At 43.8% G+C, this 17,334-nt stretch overlaps 1 protein-coding gene across 2 annotated transcripts in view; it reads right to left on the bottom strand.

Annotated features, from left to right (window-relative positions):
* Positions 1-6,390: 6,390 nt before the first annotated feature.
* The window catches only part of LOC117807838 (protein FAM160A1-like), an 18,371-nt gene continuing 7,427 nt past the window's right edge, over positions 6,391-17,334 (bottom strand). For both annotated transcript variants that reach the window (XM_034677247.1, XM_034677246.1), the window contains exons 4-17: positions 16,793-16,988; positions 16,489-16,710; positions 15,686-15,848; positions 14,475-14,586; positions 11,060-11,161; positions 10,893-10,949; positions 10,723-10,809; positions 10,458-10,625; positions 10,295-10,374; positions 9,900-10,078; positions 9,705-9,816; positions 8,079-9,612; positions 7,864-7,984; positions 6,391-6,786 (exon numbers count right to left, since the gene is read on the bottom strand). In XM_034677247.1, the coding sequence (XP_034533138.1) occupies positions 6,554-6,786; positions 7,864-7,984; positions 8,079-9,612; positions 9,705-9,816; positions 9,900-10,078; positions 10,295-10,374; positions 10,458-10,625; positions 10,723-10,809; positions 10,893-10,949; positions 11,060-11,161; positions 14,475-14,586; positions 15,686-15,848; positions 16,489-16,710; positions 16,793-16,988 (3,366 nt within the window). In that variant the 3' untranslated portion in view covers positions 6,391-6,553. The remainder of the gene's footprint in view (positions 6,787-7,863; positions 7,985-8,078; positions 9,613-9,704; positions 9,817-9,899; positions 10,079-10,294; positions 10,375-10,457; positions 10,626-10,722; positions 10,810-10,892; positions 10,950-11,059; positions 11,162-14,474; positions 14,587-15,685; positions 15,849-16,488; positions 16,711-16,792; positions 16,989-17,334) is intronic.

Below are 17,334 nucleotides of genomic sequence, written 5' to 3'. Positions count from 1 at the left end.
CCGAATATTATATTCTTTAAACACTGAAACCTGCAGCGGACACACCAAACATGCAGGTTTACCACTCACCTGTGTTGTTCAAGTGCGCTCCATCAGCACAATGATTGTATGCAACCCCCAGAGAACTCTAAATCTGATAGAGCAGTTACTTTTATTGAAAAATTGCAGTTAATGTCTTCTCTGTAATTCTTTCATTTTGGGAAGTCAAGTCAAGTCAAGCTTTATTTATGTTACAATGTTACAATGTTACAATGTTACAATGTTATAATGTTACAATGTCATTTAGCAGACGCTTTTATCCAAAGCGACGTACATACGAGAATGAGAACAACACAAGCAAAGATCTAGACAAGAGGAAACAAGATCAGTAAGAGGAACAAAGTGCTTCAAGTCCATTTGGGTGCAGGTACTGCCAATCAGTGTAAAGGCAATGCACAAAGTAAATAAGGAACATCTACAATGAAGCAACCAAACCATTTAAAGGTGACATATCATGCAAAATTGACTTTTTAATGGTTCTTTACCTGAAATATGTGTCCCTGTCTACAAACCCCCCGAGAATGAAAAAAATCCATTCTGCCCCTGTTCTGATTTCTCCACCTTTCTGTAAATGTGTGTGAAACGAGCCGTTTCAGACTTCAGTGTTTTTGTTACGTAACAACAATATCCGGTCTGTCACGGAGTCAGAGCTCGGAGCTTGTTCAGTCCATAGACTGTATAAAATAATACTGAATCCCTCCTCCGTTTTTCATTACCTGCACACATGTGCTAACAAGGAGCTTAGGAGGGAGGCATGCTAGTTGTAGGCTGTCTTAATAAACACAAAGGTCGGTTTTACTCCCCACGTCTGCAGATTTGAAGATCTAGTGGATGATTTTTATTTGTCATGGATAAGTGCTAGCGCTAATTAGCATAGCCACATAGCTATATGTTCATAGCTGTAGCTGTAGCTGTAGCTGTAGCTGTAACTGTAGCTGTAGCTGTAGCTGTAGCTGTAGCTGTAGCTGTGTACCAAGACACACGTCTACATACTGATAAATAAAACAACAAGAAACACTAAATCTGTGACCAATCGTTCAGAAAGGTCCTGCTACAGGCGCCTCTCCGTCAGGATCAGATTCAGAGGGTTGAAGTAACGCGATCTCTGAGCAGCCGTGTATATTCAGCCAACATGTAAACATTAGATCAACGTGGAGAGCCGAGGCACATCCACTTCCGGAGGGGGCGTGGTCAGAGGGAAAACAGAGTGTTCTGATGAGGAATGAAGAAGAGGACTTTTCAGGCAGACCAAAATCTGATTTCAAAGTGTTTTTTTGAGCATAAACTTTAAAGACATGTTTTGGGGACCTCTTAGACCAATATATATTGATGAAAAAAGCGTGATATGTCCCCTTTAAGACCTTCCATTGTCATCATCAATAATTAACATCACCACAATAATGACCAAAGTACCAAGTGCTGGGTCACTCCAGACCTGAACAGATTCCCAGAGTAGAGCAGGACAGTGTGAGTCAACTGTAGCTGGAAGACATGATCTGTCACTGGGGACAACAGTGGAGAACAGTCTAGCTAAGTGCATAGTGCTTCCTAAAGAGCTGGGTCTTTAGCTGTCTTTTGAAAGTAGAGAGGGACTCTGCAGATCGAATGGAGTTGGACGATTCATTCCACCATTTAGGGACAACAGAAGAGAAGAGTCCAGCTAGTGATTTTGAGGCCTTGTGTGCTGGAAGCACTAGGCGCCTTTCAGAGGCTGAGCGTAGCAGGCGAGAAGGGCAGTAGACCTGGATGAGGGGTTGCAGTTAAACTGGAGCGGTTTTGGTTCCTGCTTTGTAAGTCATGATTAGAGTTTTGTATCTGATGCGAGCTGCAACTGGAAGCCAGTGTAGCTGCATGAGCAGGGGAGTGACATGAGCTGTCCTAGGCTGGTTGAAGACCAGACGTGCTGCTGCTGCGTTCTGGATCATTTGCAGAGGTTTAACTGTGAATGCAGGGAGGCCTGCCAGTAGAGAGCTGCAGTAGTCAATGCACATTTAAAATAACCTCAGTTGACCAAAGTGCTGTACAGTTATTAAAATACAATCTAATCATACACAAATATAACAATAAATAATAACATTAAAAGAATAGTAAGAGCTCAATTTAGGAAATAAAAAGAGTAAAGAAGTAAGAAGCCAAGGATTCTTGTTTAGCTTGGACTGAACGCAGAGGAGTAAAGATAGGTTTTCAGTCTGCTCCACAGACTGTGCAGCTCTAACCTGGAGAGGTAGGCTGTTCCACAGCTTTGGGGCCGCCCCTGAGAAGGCTCTGTCCCCATGAGTAAAGAGTCTGGACCGAGGTACTGCCAGGAGCAGCTGGTTTGATGACCTAAGTGCTGTGGAAGTTCTGTGAGGCTGTACAAGGTCTGATAAATAAGACGGTGACAGACCATTTAAACACTTAAAGATAATGAATAAAACCTTGAACTGGATCCTAAAGTTCACAGGCAACCAGTGCAAAGACTCAAGGACAGGACTGATGTGATCACGCCGTTTCTTTCCAGTCAGCAGGCGGGCGGCTGCATTTTGGACTTCCTGTAGACGGCGCAGTGCTGACTGTTCAAGACCAACAAACAAAGAGTTACAGTAATCTAAGCGTGATGTAACAAAGATGAGAATCACTCTCTGGAAATCATTTCTGGGAAGTTAAGGCTTCACTTCTGCTAACAGTCTGAACTGAAAGAAGCTTGTTTTAATAATAGAGCTGATCTGCTTGTCACACTTAAAGTCACGGTCCAAAATAACACAGAGGTTCCTTTCAGAAGGGTGACAGTAAGGCTTAAGGGTGCCAATGGTGCTATCAGAGCCATCCAACAGAGTTTGTTGGCCAAATAAAATAATCTCTGTTTTATTTTTGTTCATGGAGAAAAAGTTCACTTCCATCCAAGATCGAACATCATAGAGGCAGTCTAGTAAGACCTGGACAGAGGGTTGGAAGTCATCCGCGGGCCGGATTGGAACCTCTGGTGGGCCGGTTTTGGCCCACAAGCCGCATGTTTGACACCCCTGCTGTAAGGAAAGGCTTCAGCCGGCTAAAGAGGAGCTGAAACCTCCTGAAACACCGACATCTTTTAAAGAATCATGCCAAACAAAGAATGAAACATAAATACAAACACATTAAACATCTGAAGGATTTATTACCGCTTTTTTCTGATGGTAAAAAAAAAAACTGTTTCAATATTTTCATCATCGTTTTGGCAATTTTATTCCAAATGACGAGACTACACATGGTTAATGGAAGAAGAAGAAGTGTGATGCAGCTCTGGTTGACCAGCAGGTGGCAGCACTGACACACAGTCCAGGAGTCCAGATTGGTTTGAAGACACAATGAATGGTCCAGATATTTACATCATGATGTGTTTGAAGATTCAAGTCAGGAATATATTTCATGAAGTCTACTGTCTTTAAATGCAGCACAGGTGAACACCGTAGGAGCATTACAGAGGATGTGTTCAGGTGAAGATGGAGACGAAGAAAACTGTCAACAAAAATCACACACTTAAAGAAACAGATGAATCCAGATCTGATGTTTGTGTAAGACATGAAGACGCATCCTTTTGTGCATCTTGGGTTCTAAAATCTCTGCAGGTTAAAGTAAGGCGTTTTCACTTTACATGTGTGTGTTTTTTGTTTGCATACGAAGACACATCAGGAAAACAGAAAGACACAACTGATCAACAACTGAGCGTCAAATTCAAAGTATGAGACTTTTACATTTTCAGGTGGGACTTTCTGCTTCAATGAATCACAGGTGAAGACCGTAACAACACAAGAGGAAGGGCGAAGAGAGAGATACACAGCTCCAGAACAAACACTGAGTCAGCTTTAACAAACTTAACATTTAATCGACTAAGTCCTGTAGAGGAGGAGTTAAGAAAATATATCAGTAGTGCTTAGTGGTGTTTGCAAATTTTAACTGTTGAGTCAAACTCTACAGAGTAAGAAAATAAGACATTATGGAAGGACAGAAGGAGATAATTTGTTCGAATTAATGAATTAATAATACAAAAAATGTATATTTGTCCGTCTCCTGTTTATTGTATCAATTTAAACCCGGATAAAAACTTAGTTCTGGTTAGTCAGAGAAGCACATTTAGGCCTTAGACTTAACAGTCATGGTTTCTTCTCTTACATGAAATCAAATTTAAAGTTTCATTTGTTCAAATTCAAAGTGTGAAATTCCTTTTAAAGGTCCTGTGAGGAATTTTAGCTAGTTTTTAAAAGGTCTGAAATGAATACGGTTCCCTCTGTATGAGCCACAAAAGTAAATATATGCCATAATCAAGAAGATATAATACTTATATTTTGCTGTTTTTACTGATTGACTGTTCTGTCCAGTTTGTCCTTAAGGGGGGGGCAAAATCAACACAATCCAAAAAGTCCTCACAGGAGCTTTAAATATGCTTTCAGAAACCGAAAGCCCAGCGTAAACCTTTAGTCCATGCAACCTGCTAGCTTGTTTGCTAGGAGCTGAGATGGCTAGTTGGCTCTGTGAATCAAACACTGACTCAGTTTGAATAAAACGTAACATTACATTTAATCGATTAAGTCCTGTAGAGGAGGAGTTAAGAAAATATATCAGTAGTGCTTAGTGGTGTTTGCAAATTTTAACTGTTGAGTCAAACTCTACAGAGTAAGAAAATAAGACATTATGGAAGGAAAGAAGGAGATAATTTGTTCGAATGAATGAATTAATAATACAAAAATTTATATTTGTCCGTCTCCTGTTTATTGTATCAATTTAAACCCGGATAAAAACTTAGTTCTGGTTAGTCAGAGAAGCACATTTAGGCCTTAGACTTAAAAGTCATGGTTTCTTCTCTTACATGAAATCAAATTTAAAGTTTCATTTGTTCAAATTCAAAGTGTGAAATTCCTTTTAAAGGTCCTGTGAGGAATTTTAGCTAGTTTTTAACCCTTAAAGACCTAGACCATCTTTGGGGGCACCAGACTCTCTTGAATTTACTTTGAAAATGCTGAATAAGAAAAATGTGGTATCAACGGAAAGCTGAGAATGTCCACCATAACTGAGTTTTTAAAGCTTGTTGATTGGATTAGTGGTTCAAAAGTTATCAAACATTTAAGAATAAGAAGCCGCCGCCGGCTGTCTATTTCTTTGAAGGTTAAAAGGTCTGAAATGAATACCGTTCCCTCTGTATGAGCCACAGAAGTAAATATAGGCCATAATCAAGAAGATATAATACTTATATTTTGCTGTTTGATAATGATTGACTGTTCTGTCCAGTTTGTTCTTAAGGGGGCGCCAAAATCAACACAATCCAAAAAGTCCTCACAGGAGCTTTAAATATGCTTTCAGAAACCCACAGCCCAGCGTAAACCTTTAGTCCATGCAACCTGCTAGCTAAGATGGCTAGTTGGCTCTGTGAATCAAACACTGACTCAGTTTGAATAAAACTTAATCGACTAAGTCCTGTAGTAAAAAATATATCAGTAGTGCTTAGTGGTGTTTGCAAATTTTAACTGTTGAGTCAAACTCTACAGAGTAAGAAAATAAGACATAATGGAAGAAAAGAAGGAGACAGTTTGTTTACTGTATGAATTTAAAAACGTCGATCATGTGGAGATAGTTCTGGTGTTAAGTGAGGAAAGCATATTTAGGCCTTAGGTTTAATAGTCTTGGTTCCTTCCCTCCACAAAACATCCAATTTAAAGTTTCATTTGTTTAAATTTAAAGTGTGAAATTAATTTTAAAGCTACAGTGAGGAATTTCAGCTGGTTTTGAAAAGGTCTGAAATGAATACGGTTCCCTCTGTATGAGCCACAGAAGTCAATTCAAGCCATCATCAAGAAGATATAATACTTATATTTTGACTGTTCAGGCATTAGTGTTCGGTAAGAGATACCAGTTTGTCCACAGGGGGTATCAAAATTAAGAGGTCCTCACAGGAGCTTTCAGAAACCTACTAGCTTGTTTGCTAGAAGCTAAGATCGCTAGCTGGCTCACTAATAAATTAAATTCCTGTTGTTTCTGCGTTTAAATGTTGAAACTTTTACATGAAGTCATGTTCTTTTTTTTCAAGTGGGGTTGCGGATCAAGTTTCCCATCCAAGGTATGAACAGCATGATTTAAAATGACCACCACAGAATTTAAGTTAGATACAAAACTTCAAACTGCATTAATTTTCCTTATTAAATAGAAATGCAACCGTTTCAGAGAGAGCATAAAAAAACATTTCGCACCGATCTCATAAATATAGGTAACACGGATTTATGTTCAAAATAATCTCCAATGTATGTATAAATATAATCCATATTCAAATATGGTCAAAAATATTCAAGTGCTCCCAGGAATATAAACATATATGCATAAAAATATCAACATGAGTTGCTTCAATCTGTTGCATTCTTGTATGTGCATTTTTAGTGCTTTTTAATTTGAGGGATTTCAGAAACTCTTGTGCCGTTAGTCGATCAGCAGCTTCTTGGATTTCAGCTTCAGTTTGTTTCTCAGTGATGAATTAATGCTGGATTTCCCCAGCTGGACTGGTTTGCTCCCATTACTCCTCAGCAGAACAGTCCAACGTGATGCTGTGCTCCTGGGCGATGGCGGCCAGCTCCTTTAGGAACTCGGCATACATGATGATTGCAAACACTCTGCTCTTGGCTTGGGGGGGGATTTGAGGGCAGGGGGGCAAAACGGCTAGAGGAGGCAAAGCCAGAGCGTTCCTCGCAGAACCATTCGGAAGAGTGGGATCCGGGATAACATTGCCTTCATGAGACTCGAGGCACTCTGAAAAGAAGAAAAAATATGTTACACTGTGATGGTACATAAGAAATGTCCTCCTTCTACACATCTATGTGTCTAGGGTGCTTCTGTGTCTAGGGTTCTCAGGAGTCCAAAGTTCCAGAGGTCCAATAATCCCAGGACCATATGTTCCTAAGGTTCCTTGTTATAGGGTTTACAAGATCCGAAGGTCTTTTATTCAAGGGTCCTCAATTCCAAAGGTTCAATGTTGCCAAAGTCCTATATTATTGGGGTCATGAAAATACCAAGGGTCTATTCCCAAGGGGACTATATTCCAGAAATCCTATGTTCCAAAGATCCCAAAGCCCTTTTTTCCCAAAGTCCTATATTTCTAAAGCCCTATGTCCCATGGGTCCTAAGTTCTTGATGCCTTTAGTTCCAGGGTCCCACATTTGTGTCTTCAGTGTCTGAAGTCCTGATGTTCCCAAAACATTCCCAAAATTCCAATATAAAAATTTATAAAGGTTTTGTGTTCCCAAGGCCTATATTCCAAGGTCAGATATTTCTAAGATCACATGTTCCATGGGCTCCAAGTTTTCAAAGTCCTTTACTCTGAGGGCCCCAAGTGTCTCAGGGACCTTTTTTCCCCAAGGTCCATTTCAAGATGTTCCAAGAGTCCTGGTTTCCTGAGGCACCAGTTCCCAGGTTCCTTACTTTCTAAGCTCGATGTTTCCAGGGACCTGAGGTTCCAAGGTCCTACAGGCCAAAGGTCAAGTGTTCGAGTGATCCATAGCTTCCAAGGGCTCAAATTATTAGGGTCCTCTATTTCCAAAGTCCGATGTTGCTCAGGTCCGATGTTCCAAGACTAATTAGTTCCCAAGGTCCTAAATTTGTAAAAGTGTATTTGCTGAGATCCTAGGATTCAAAGTTCCTATTTTCCCAAGGTCCAACTTTCCAGAGGTCCTTTATTCCAATGGTTTGAAGTCCCAGAGTTCCTCTGTTCACATGATTCCATCTTTCAAGGGTCAGGATTTTAAATTCCCAAGGATCTGCATCAGGGTTTGGGGGGGTGGGAGGGGGGTTGATATAATGTAGTGTATATTTATGTGTGTATTCATTTACCTCTAAACTTGCTATCCTGGTCTTTAACCAACAGGAACCTCCAGGCCTGAGTGACCAGGGCAGGATAATCTGGTCTGGCTGCCACGTAGCGCTCGATCTGAGCGTGCACTGACACCAACACCTACAAACACAAACACACATTCATGCACAGGTCTGCAGCACACGCAAAGTTAGACCAGCACCTTAGATCAGTTTCCCATGTATGTGGTTGTTACCTGGTACAGTGTTCGAACGTTAGGTTGGTTTTGTGGGTCCTTGGTGAGCAGGAAGGATCTCAGAAGAGGTTGCGGGTACGAGGCCAGCTGGGCGAGGATGCCTGTCACCAGCAGGTTCACCGCGATAGAGTTTTCCAGAAGGTTCTCCAGCCTTGACAACAGGACACTTATGAATGGACCTGTAAAAGGAACCTCATTCCTCTTGCCACCGTCCTTACTGCTGCTTCTACTCTCCTCTCCGTCCTCTTGCTCTTCTTCCTCTTCCATCTCCGCCTCTTCCACCTCTTTCCCTCTCCTGTCCCATAATGTGCTGAGAGCAAAGTCCTCACCAAGGCCGTCCTCCTCCTCCAGTTTTTGCCTCAACCCTCTGACTCGCCTCCGGAACACGCCTATATCGTCTGCGATGTTGTTGCAGTCTGGCTCCACCCCTAAAGAGAGCATGAGCTCGTAGTACTGGGTCAGGAAGTCATTGTTATTGTTGATGTTGTTGACAGGAAGACTTAAAGGTTTGGCGTCAGGAACTAAAGGGTCATGTTGCTCGAACTCTGAATGGCCATTGGGTAGAGCAGCTGTTAATGAATATGGCGTTGGATGTTGTTTGTTGTGGCGTGTGTGCTGGTGGTGCGTTGGTTGTATATGATTGGTCGTCTTACTATCTTCATCGGTATCATCACCTTCGCTGACGATTGGATGCTGAACATCAAAACCATTTGTGTAACACTGCTGCCCGTTTGGCTCTTCTTGTTCATCTATCCTCTTCATCTCATCTTCTCTTTCCTCCTTCCTCCTCCCTGTCTCCTTGCCATTGTCCTCGCTTCTCCTCCTCACCTCATGTCCACTATCCTCACTCCTTCTTTCCTCTTTCCCTCCATCCTCGCTCCGCCTCCTTGTCGACATTATACTGTTAACCGTTTCCAGTACCGTCCTCCCTGTTGTTGTTAGCATGGTCGTTATTTTTGTCGTCGTCCCCGCGGGCGACACTTGCGGGCCGTTTGAGATGTTCCCACGTGCCCGTCGATTCGCTGCCATGATCCGCTCCAAGATGGCCGCCTTTGTGTCATTCTTGGCGACGAGATCATAAACGAGAACGTCATCCTGGAACTCAGACTCCTCCACGTACGAGCCGTGCACCAGCCTTGTTGCGGTCCGTCGCAGCTCCTGGATGTGCCCGGGAGGTGAGGGCGTGGAGATGGACCTGTCGACCTCCATGGTCATGCTGCCGTTTGTGAGGGGCGTGTTCATCATCACTGCCGGTAGACAAGCATCCTCCTCTGCAAAGATGTCGTCCCACTCCAGCTCTAAGACAGAGTTGGCTCTTCCTGCCTGGTTGCTTGTGGAGACGGTATCCGAGGAGGACAGGGTTGGAGAGAGGACCAAGGCCTGAGGAGGGATTTCCAAAGAGGAGATGGAGTCGCTCTTTGCTCGGCACACGATCTCTGCCTCGCTCTCTTTGTCGTTAGCTGGCGTGTCTGATCGGTATTCCTGAGGTAGAGGGTTTATTCCATCGTACGGCGCTGACCAGAACTGACACGCCCTGCGAAAAGAAAGACGACACTCAGTAGGACTGATAGAAGGAATACTATCCTGACAGAGAACCATAAGTTTGAACAACTTGTTTCAACCAACCTGTTGGAAGTTGAGATGGCTTCACGGGCATCCCAGAGGTAATGAAGATAGTTCACATCCATCAGGAAGTCCGAGCCGCGACAGTAACCCACGCTATCTGAAACTGACAGATCTGAAAGAAACAGAACAATCCTTTATGATAGTCAGCATCTTCTTGTACGTCACTTCTGTTTCACCTCTACAAGTCGTACTGACCTGCTCCTTTGGGCCAGTGGATGTGCTCTGACTGTGAGTGCATGTTTGCGTTGTTGAGGCCACCGGGGCACCAGGAGGGCATGAGGAGCAGGAAGGAGGCCGCGCTGGAGGAGTAGCAATCCCTCTGCTTCAGGGACCACTGCTGCCTCCTGCTGAGGTGACTGCAGGGAATCAAATACCTGAGGACACATGGATGAATCCTGCTCAGTCCCAGCATGCACCAGGAACAATTCTGGTGCCCCCTCAAACATCTTTCAAAGTAGTTCTTTAAAAACAAAGTGTGGCACCTTGGGACTCCCTCGGCACTCTTACTAGGAGTCCAAAAAAGGCCTTCACTTACATAACTTCAATACAAAATGAGCCTTTAACTTTCAATTCACGAGCCTGTGACTGACCTGAACACCAGCTGCAGCATCACGTCCTCGCAGAAGAGACCAATCAGAGTCCTGAACAGAGCCAGCGACACCGTCCCCAACTGATGGACAAATCAGGTTCATATTTAGCTCGCTCACACAGTGCAAGGGGAAACACAAAGGGGATTGTGGGTAAGTGTGTTACCTGGAAAGGTGTGTTGACCCTGCTGACCAGCGTGTCCAGTATGTGCACGTTGTCGTGTGTGTGCAGCAGGATGAAGGACAGGAATGTCTGCAGGAGGGCGGGCTCAGAGATGGAGCGCAGGAAGAGATCCAGGTACGCTGTGGTGGTCATCACCTCCTCTATCGTCAGCTACAAACACAGACGTGATGACATCAGAACAGACATGATGAGATCAACCACAGGGACAGGGGGTAACACAGACTCGAAGAGGGGTGAGGTTTGATACCTTGTGCAGAGCAGGAGCCAGAACGGGCACCAAGAAGCCGTTATAGATGTAGTTCAGCAGCTGAGACCGGATGGACGGATGAGCGACCTGAAGGGGAGACGGATACTCTTATTCGAAGCATGACTCATCACATTTCTGCTTATCAGTGTGTTTGTGTGAGCAGGTTTTACCTTGGTGACAGCACTGCAGAACTCTAGGGAGTGCAGGAAGTGGACGAGAGCCGGAACCTGTTGACCAAACATCAGGTTAGAACCACAACAAATGAATCAGACTTTGAACACTTCGACATACGGACGTCTTTTACTGAGAAGACGAGATTCTGGGGCATCGTGGTTACCTGCTGCCAGTCCGCCTGGTCCAGGCAGTGCCAGTCTTCACTGTAGACCTGCAGCCGGGCCGGAAGAGACGAGTACAGACCGGACAGACCTGTGGCCAGCACCTGTAATCACACAAATACAGGTCAGGAATTAAAATGTGTGAATTAAAATTCCAGAGCGGATCAGAGTCTTTGTTTTATAAATAGCAGAAAAGGAGGGCAGGAGGAGAAATGAGCCACTGAAGGAAAAGTTGGTCACCTACTTCTATCGATAATACTTCCTCATCAACTGTTTAGCTAAGCTGTGAAAAGATTAGCTTAGCATAACATAAACTGGAAATTCTACATAAGTCTACAAATGACTAGTATGTGAGATGTAGGCGCTTGTAGGTGGATTTAGTCTCCTTTGAGGGAGCAAGGAGCCCAGAGTTTGCCCTAGTCTTTATGCTAAGCTAGGCTAACTACCTGCCATTAATAGCCTTGTATTTACTGTACCAAATCTCTTCATCGTTTCTATGATGAAAGAGTGAGGGAAGCGTCAACATAAACAACAACAACAACAATGTAAACAGCTGCATCCTTCAGTCTCGTTAACCAACAGGCAGCCGTCCAATCATGTGCAGATTTACTAATCCCTCTCTGTGTTCCAGCCAATCTCACGCTGCTTTACTAATCTGCTCCCTACATAAAGATTGAGGTCAGAGCGCGGTTACATGGGCTTAAATCTGACGCACGCACACACACACACACACTCATTCACACTGATACACACACAGGCAGCACGTGCTACAGTCTCTTAGCCTGCACCTCTGTATCTCTCACAGACAGTCAAAGCAGAAACCAGGAGTGATGTCGTAAACAGAGGAACTTGAAACCCTGAACTACATGCGTTTCGACAGGAGGAACCAGGGTCTAAATTTAGTTCAGGGGTAGATATCTCCCCCCTAAAAAGCCCCTGCTAGGGGGGTAGTACTTTTCAAAGGTCCCAGGGCTTTCAGGGGGCAGGGCCTGCAATACTGAACATGTCTGATTGGTAGATTAACCGCAGTGTTTCAAAAGATTTCAAAATATCCTCATCAGATATTTAATGATCGTCTAAAGACGTTTATGAGGGATGCATCCGGCTGAAAGTCTCCAGTTAACAGGGTCGCTGTTTAAACCAAAACACCGGCCGATCTCTGCGATCACGGCTTTTTGAGTTCAAAAGGATTTTAAAGCCGTGTTGAAACGTCTTTGCTACTCGCGCTTATCTCCTCTCACGTGTTGATTCAGTGAATCCATCTGTGATGAAATATAGCACCATCTAAAACAGCGCCAGCTGAGTCTCTTCATGCTAACAGGCTAACTCTTGTGTTGCTCATAATGATACCTGCCTGTCCGTCTGCTTCAATGGTGTCATCTGTGATGAATGGCATTCGTCTTTGTGTTACTGCCCTCTACTGGTCTGGTGGTGTAGAGCATTTACTTTATTTCCTCCATACGTCACTGGCCTGATTTGCACAATCTACCTGGGACTTCAGCCTGCGGTCCAAACGCAGACAACAATGGGGGACCAGGAACCTTTTAGTTCAGGGTGGCTAAAAGACCCCGGAACTCTTGGTTGAAATGCACTTATAGTGTGAATCGACTTCCTGTCTTTTAGTGTTCGTCTCCTTTTAGCAATGTTAGCGGTCAGTCCTTAACTTTGGTAAACACTGTTTAACTAAACTTAGCATGCTAACGCTCTATAGTGAAATAGCTCCGGTTTTAGGGCCTATGTCCACTCATGAAGCTCTCTGCACTGGCAGCACATAATGTCAATACAACAGCACACAAAGGGTTAATTCAGAAAGGATGGGTTATAGCCAATAGCCCACAATCTGCTCTATCATGGATGTAGTCTCAGTGACATCACCCATCTGTTTCAGAAGTGGATTATTGAAGCCAATCGTTGGCGGTCGTCATATTGGAAATGCTGACTCAACCTAACTTTCTGTCGATCTAGCAAGAGGCAAAGAGGTGGAGTTCAGTCCGGTCTTTAGCCTCCTTGCTAACAGCTACAGTGTTCCCGCCTTTCAGCAAAGACAGCCACGCACGCCAAACTCGTAACCTTGATATCTTCAGAACCATAGACCTTTCTGGAGTCCCTGAGCTCCCTTGTCTCGTAGGTTCCTCTCCATCTCTGCCGTAGACGTCCTCCTGCTACAACTACTACTATCTGTCTCCCCACTATCATCTCTCTCTCTCTTCATCTCCCTGTATCCCTCTCTACCTCTCTCTCTCTCTCTCTCTTTCTTCATCTCTCTGTATCCCTCTATCCCTCTCTCTCTCTCTCTCTCTCTCTCTCTCTCTCTCTCTCTCTATCCCCCCCCCCTCTCTCTCTCTCTCTCTCTCTCTCTCTCTCTCTCTCTCTCTCTCTCTCTCTCTTCATCTCCCTCTATCCCTCTCTCCAACACGGTAGGTCTCAGCAGATGTGTGTCTAACATGAGTCTGGTCCTGCTGGAGGTTTCTGCCTGTTAAAGGAAGTTTGTCCTTGCCACTGTAACTTGCTAAATGCTGCAAAGTGCTCTGCTCATGGTGGATTAAGATGAGATCAGACTGAGTCCTGTCTGGAAGATGGGACTGGATCTGATCCAGTCTTGATGTTGGTTTTTGTTCATAATAGAACGTAGAGTACGGTCTAGACCTGCTCTGTTTGGAAAGAGTGTGAGGAGGTGTAAAAAGGGGCACTTTTCACCCCAAAATATAAACTGACTGCCGCTGTGTTTGCCTCTCTGCCTCTTTCACCCCCTCTCTCTCTCTCTCTCTCTCTGCAGTCACACATCATCACATTCCCCGAGGACGCAGAATGAGCTTGTTAGTTTATTACATAACTTGTGATAATGAGATTACAATGCATGCTGGAGATGAATGGGGGAAAAGTACTCATCCACTGCACTGAAAAACTGCTTCTCAGTTTAACAGAATCTCACTCATGAAGAAGAATCTGTGTTTCAGAGTGAGTTTGAGTTCTGCGTATTTAGAGAAAAACTCTAAAGCTGTTTTTCATCTCTGAGGTTCACCTTGTTTAAACTCTACAAAGATTAGTGGTTTAACTAATTTAATATTAATACTTGTGAGTGTGAACACAGCTATGGGATCACTGAACGCATCTGAAGAAGTGAAAGAAACTTTAAAAACGTGTCTTTTGAAGTTTTTGTTGGGTTTGATTTTAATTACAAGAAAGAGGAAAGCAAAAGGAAGAGGAATGATCTTATTGGTTTATCTGTATAATCTACTGAGTGACGCTGATCCTCAACAAATCCTCATCACTCTAAGACTCCAGCAGACACAACATGACCATGAAACAAAGAGCAGAATCACAGTCTCACAAAAGTCTTGAATTAAGTCGAATCCAAGCTTTCTGTCCTTGATGTAACATTTCAAAGTGTGTGTTTGTGTGTTCTTTCGGACTCACGGGACAGAAGTACGTGTTCTCGGCGATGTGCTGGGCGACTCGAGGATCAGAGGCTGAAAGAGACATGATGAGCAGCAGAGCGTCTCTGGCCTGCTGACCGACAGAACCCTGTCTGAAAGAGAGAGAGGGATAACAAAGTTATACTCACTGTTATCATATCTACACTCATCAATCATTTCCTGCAACATGTCCAATATATACCCTGAATGTGTGTATACCATAAACGTTTGTATTGTGTGTGCACCTGTTTGTGCCTTTAACCTCTATCCTTGTGTACATCCTCACCCTACTTCCCTTTAGTGTGTGTATACCATGTGTGTGTATACCATGTGTGTACCTAGCTTACTTTATGTACATCTGTGTATCCAAAATATGAACATCTATGTACTTTGTGTATACTTACTTGTGTGTGTGTACTGGTGTGTATTTGCTTGTTTATACCACAGTGTACACCTTCCCTGTTTGTGTATTTGCTTGTAAATAACAGTGTGTGAATCTCTGTGCATATGTTCATATCAGTGTGTGTACCAGTGTGTACATCTGTGTGTGTACCTAACCATGCATGTATTCTTGGTGTATACCAATGTCTGAACCTTTGTGTGTACCTACCTGTGTACTTATTGTACATGTGTGTGTTTGTTTGTTCGTGTAAACTTGTGTGTGTACCTTTGTGTGTGTTTTTGTTTTTGCCTGTAAACCTGTGTGCTTATTAATTTGTTGTGTGTATTTATTGTATGTGTGTGTTTGTGTGTCTTGTATACCTGTGTGTGTATACTTACTTGTGTATGTACTGGTGTGTATTTTCTTATTTATACCAAAGTGTGTAAGTGTTCATATCAGCGTGTGTACCAGTGTGTGCATCAGTGTGTGTACCTAGCTGAGCGTGCTTCTGTGTGTACACCCATGTGTGTATTCTTTGTGTATACCAATGTGCGTACCTTTTTGTGTACCTACCTTTGTGTGTTTTTGTTTTTGCCTGTTAACCTTTGTGTGTATTAATTAGTTGTTGTGTGTATCTATTGTACATGTGTGTGTATGTCCGTGTATACCTGTGTGTGTACCTGTGTATAACCTGTGTGTTTTACCTGTGTGTGTTTTTGTTTTTGCATAAAGTCTGTAAACCTATGTGCTTATTGTTGTGTGTGTATTTGTTACACGTGTGTGTTTGTCCGTGTATACCTGTGTGTGTGTATACCTGTGTGTGTACCTACCTGTGTGTGTATGGTATGAGTAAGGAGAAGAGCAGGAAGTTGGCGGCTCCCTGGTCCTCACTGGTGTGGAAGAACAGTTCCAGCACTGAGGGATCTTTGACCAGAGCCACACACAGCTGGTTCAACAGGAGGACTAGCTCCGCCTCCACGGCGCCCCCGCTGTCTGGAGAGGGAAACGCAGGTCATTACATACAAAAGTGACTGTTTAAACCGTTTTTCTGGTTACACTAAAACCACTTCCTGTAAAACGGTTTGCTCTGGGAGAGCTTTTTAAACATCTGCTGCTCTGAGTTTGAAGAAAAGTCTTCAGACTGATTTATTATTTTAGGCAGAAAGAGGTAAATCCACAAGAATAATGCAGTCTGGGTTTTTGTGTAGATTAGAGAGATTTAAGAATTGCAAAATGTATCATCAGATTGTGAAAAGGAAAAATGTTGAAACCCTGTAACCCTGGTACCTAGATAGAAAATACACTTTAATGAGTCTCCACTGAGCTTTCATGATATAAAGAGCTTTAATTCTTACAGCTGTGGCTTTTTCTTCTGTAACTTTAAATTTAGCAGAAGTCTCTTTTGCATCCTTTCAAAATAAAAGCACAGAAAATAAAGTTGTTACATCCTTTGCAACGTCATATTTACATTTCCAGTTTTGAATGGGTCAAATAAAGAGACCTGAATGTGAGAGCCAGGCTAGCAGTTTCCCCCAACCTCCATTATTTGTGCTAAGCTAAGCTAAGCTAATATTAAACCCAAATGTATGAAAGTGGTATCTATCATCCTGTCTTACCATAAAACTCAACTCACCTGTTGCGGCTCCGGCGCAGGACGCCAGCAGCATCATGAGCGGCCGTAGAACCGGTTTATGGTGCAGGAGCGGCTGCCGGGCCTGAGACAGAAGCATCTGGTACATCCTGAGCTGCTCCAGCTTCATGTCCTCCGTGAACTGTCTCCTCAGGCTCCACAGAAACAGCCTCTCCATCACGCCCTCCAGGACCACGAACTCCAGGATGGGACCCATGGCTCCTCCTGGTGACGGTGAATTCCAAGAGTTAGAACAGACACTACGAAACATCTCGCTCTGATTACGCTTTTAGCTTTCTGGTCTCACCTTGCCCGGCCTCTTCCTCCATTAACAGGAACAGCATGTGTTCCACGTAGTTCTGGACGGCGCTGGCTTCATCGGCCGGGATGGGGCCGAGGCGTAACGACCCAGAGCCGCTGTTATCGTTCTTAGAGTGACTGGAGAGGAAACTCAACGCACTGCTGCTGCGGCCCGGCTCGTGTTTCTCCAGGATCTTCACCACCTGCATAGAGAGGAAACGTTTTCACAAACTCAGTCAGTTTATTCTTCTCTGCAGAAAACAAATCCTTGATTCTTCAACGTGCATCTTAAGGTGCATTTGGACCAAGAGTTCCGGGGTCTTTTAGCCCCCAGAACTACTTTCCCCTGAACTAAAAGGTTCCTGGTCCCCCATTGTTGTCTGTGTTTCGACCGCGGGCTGAAGCCCCAGGTAGATTGTGCAAATCAGGCCAGTGACGTATGGAGAAAAAAAAGTAACTGCACTACACCACCAGACCAGTAGAGGGCAGTAAAACAAAGAGGAATGCTATTCATCATAGATGACACCATAGAAGCAGACGGACAGGCAG

This window comes from Notolabrus celidotus, chromosome 23 (assembly GCF_009762535.1).
Source record: "Notolabrus celidotus isolate fNotCel1 chromosome 23, fNotCel1.pri, whole genome shotgun sequence".
NCBI lineage: Eukaryota > Metazoa > Chordata > Actinopteri > Labriformes > Labridae > Notolabrus > Notolabrus celidotus.
This window is presented reverse-complemented; position numbering and strand designations above follow the sequence as displayed.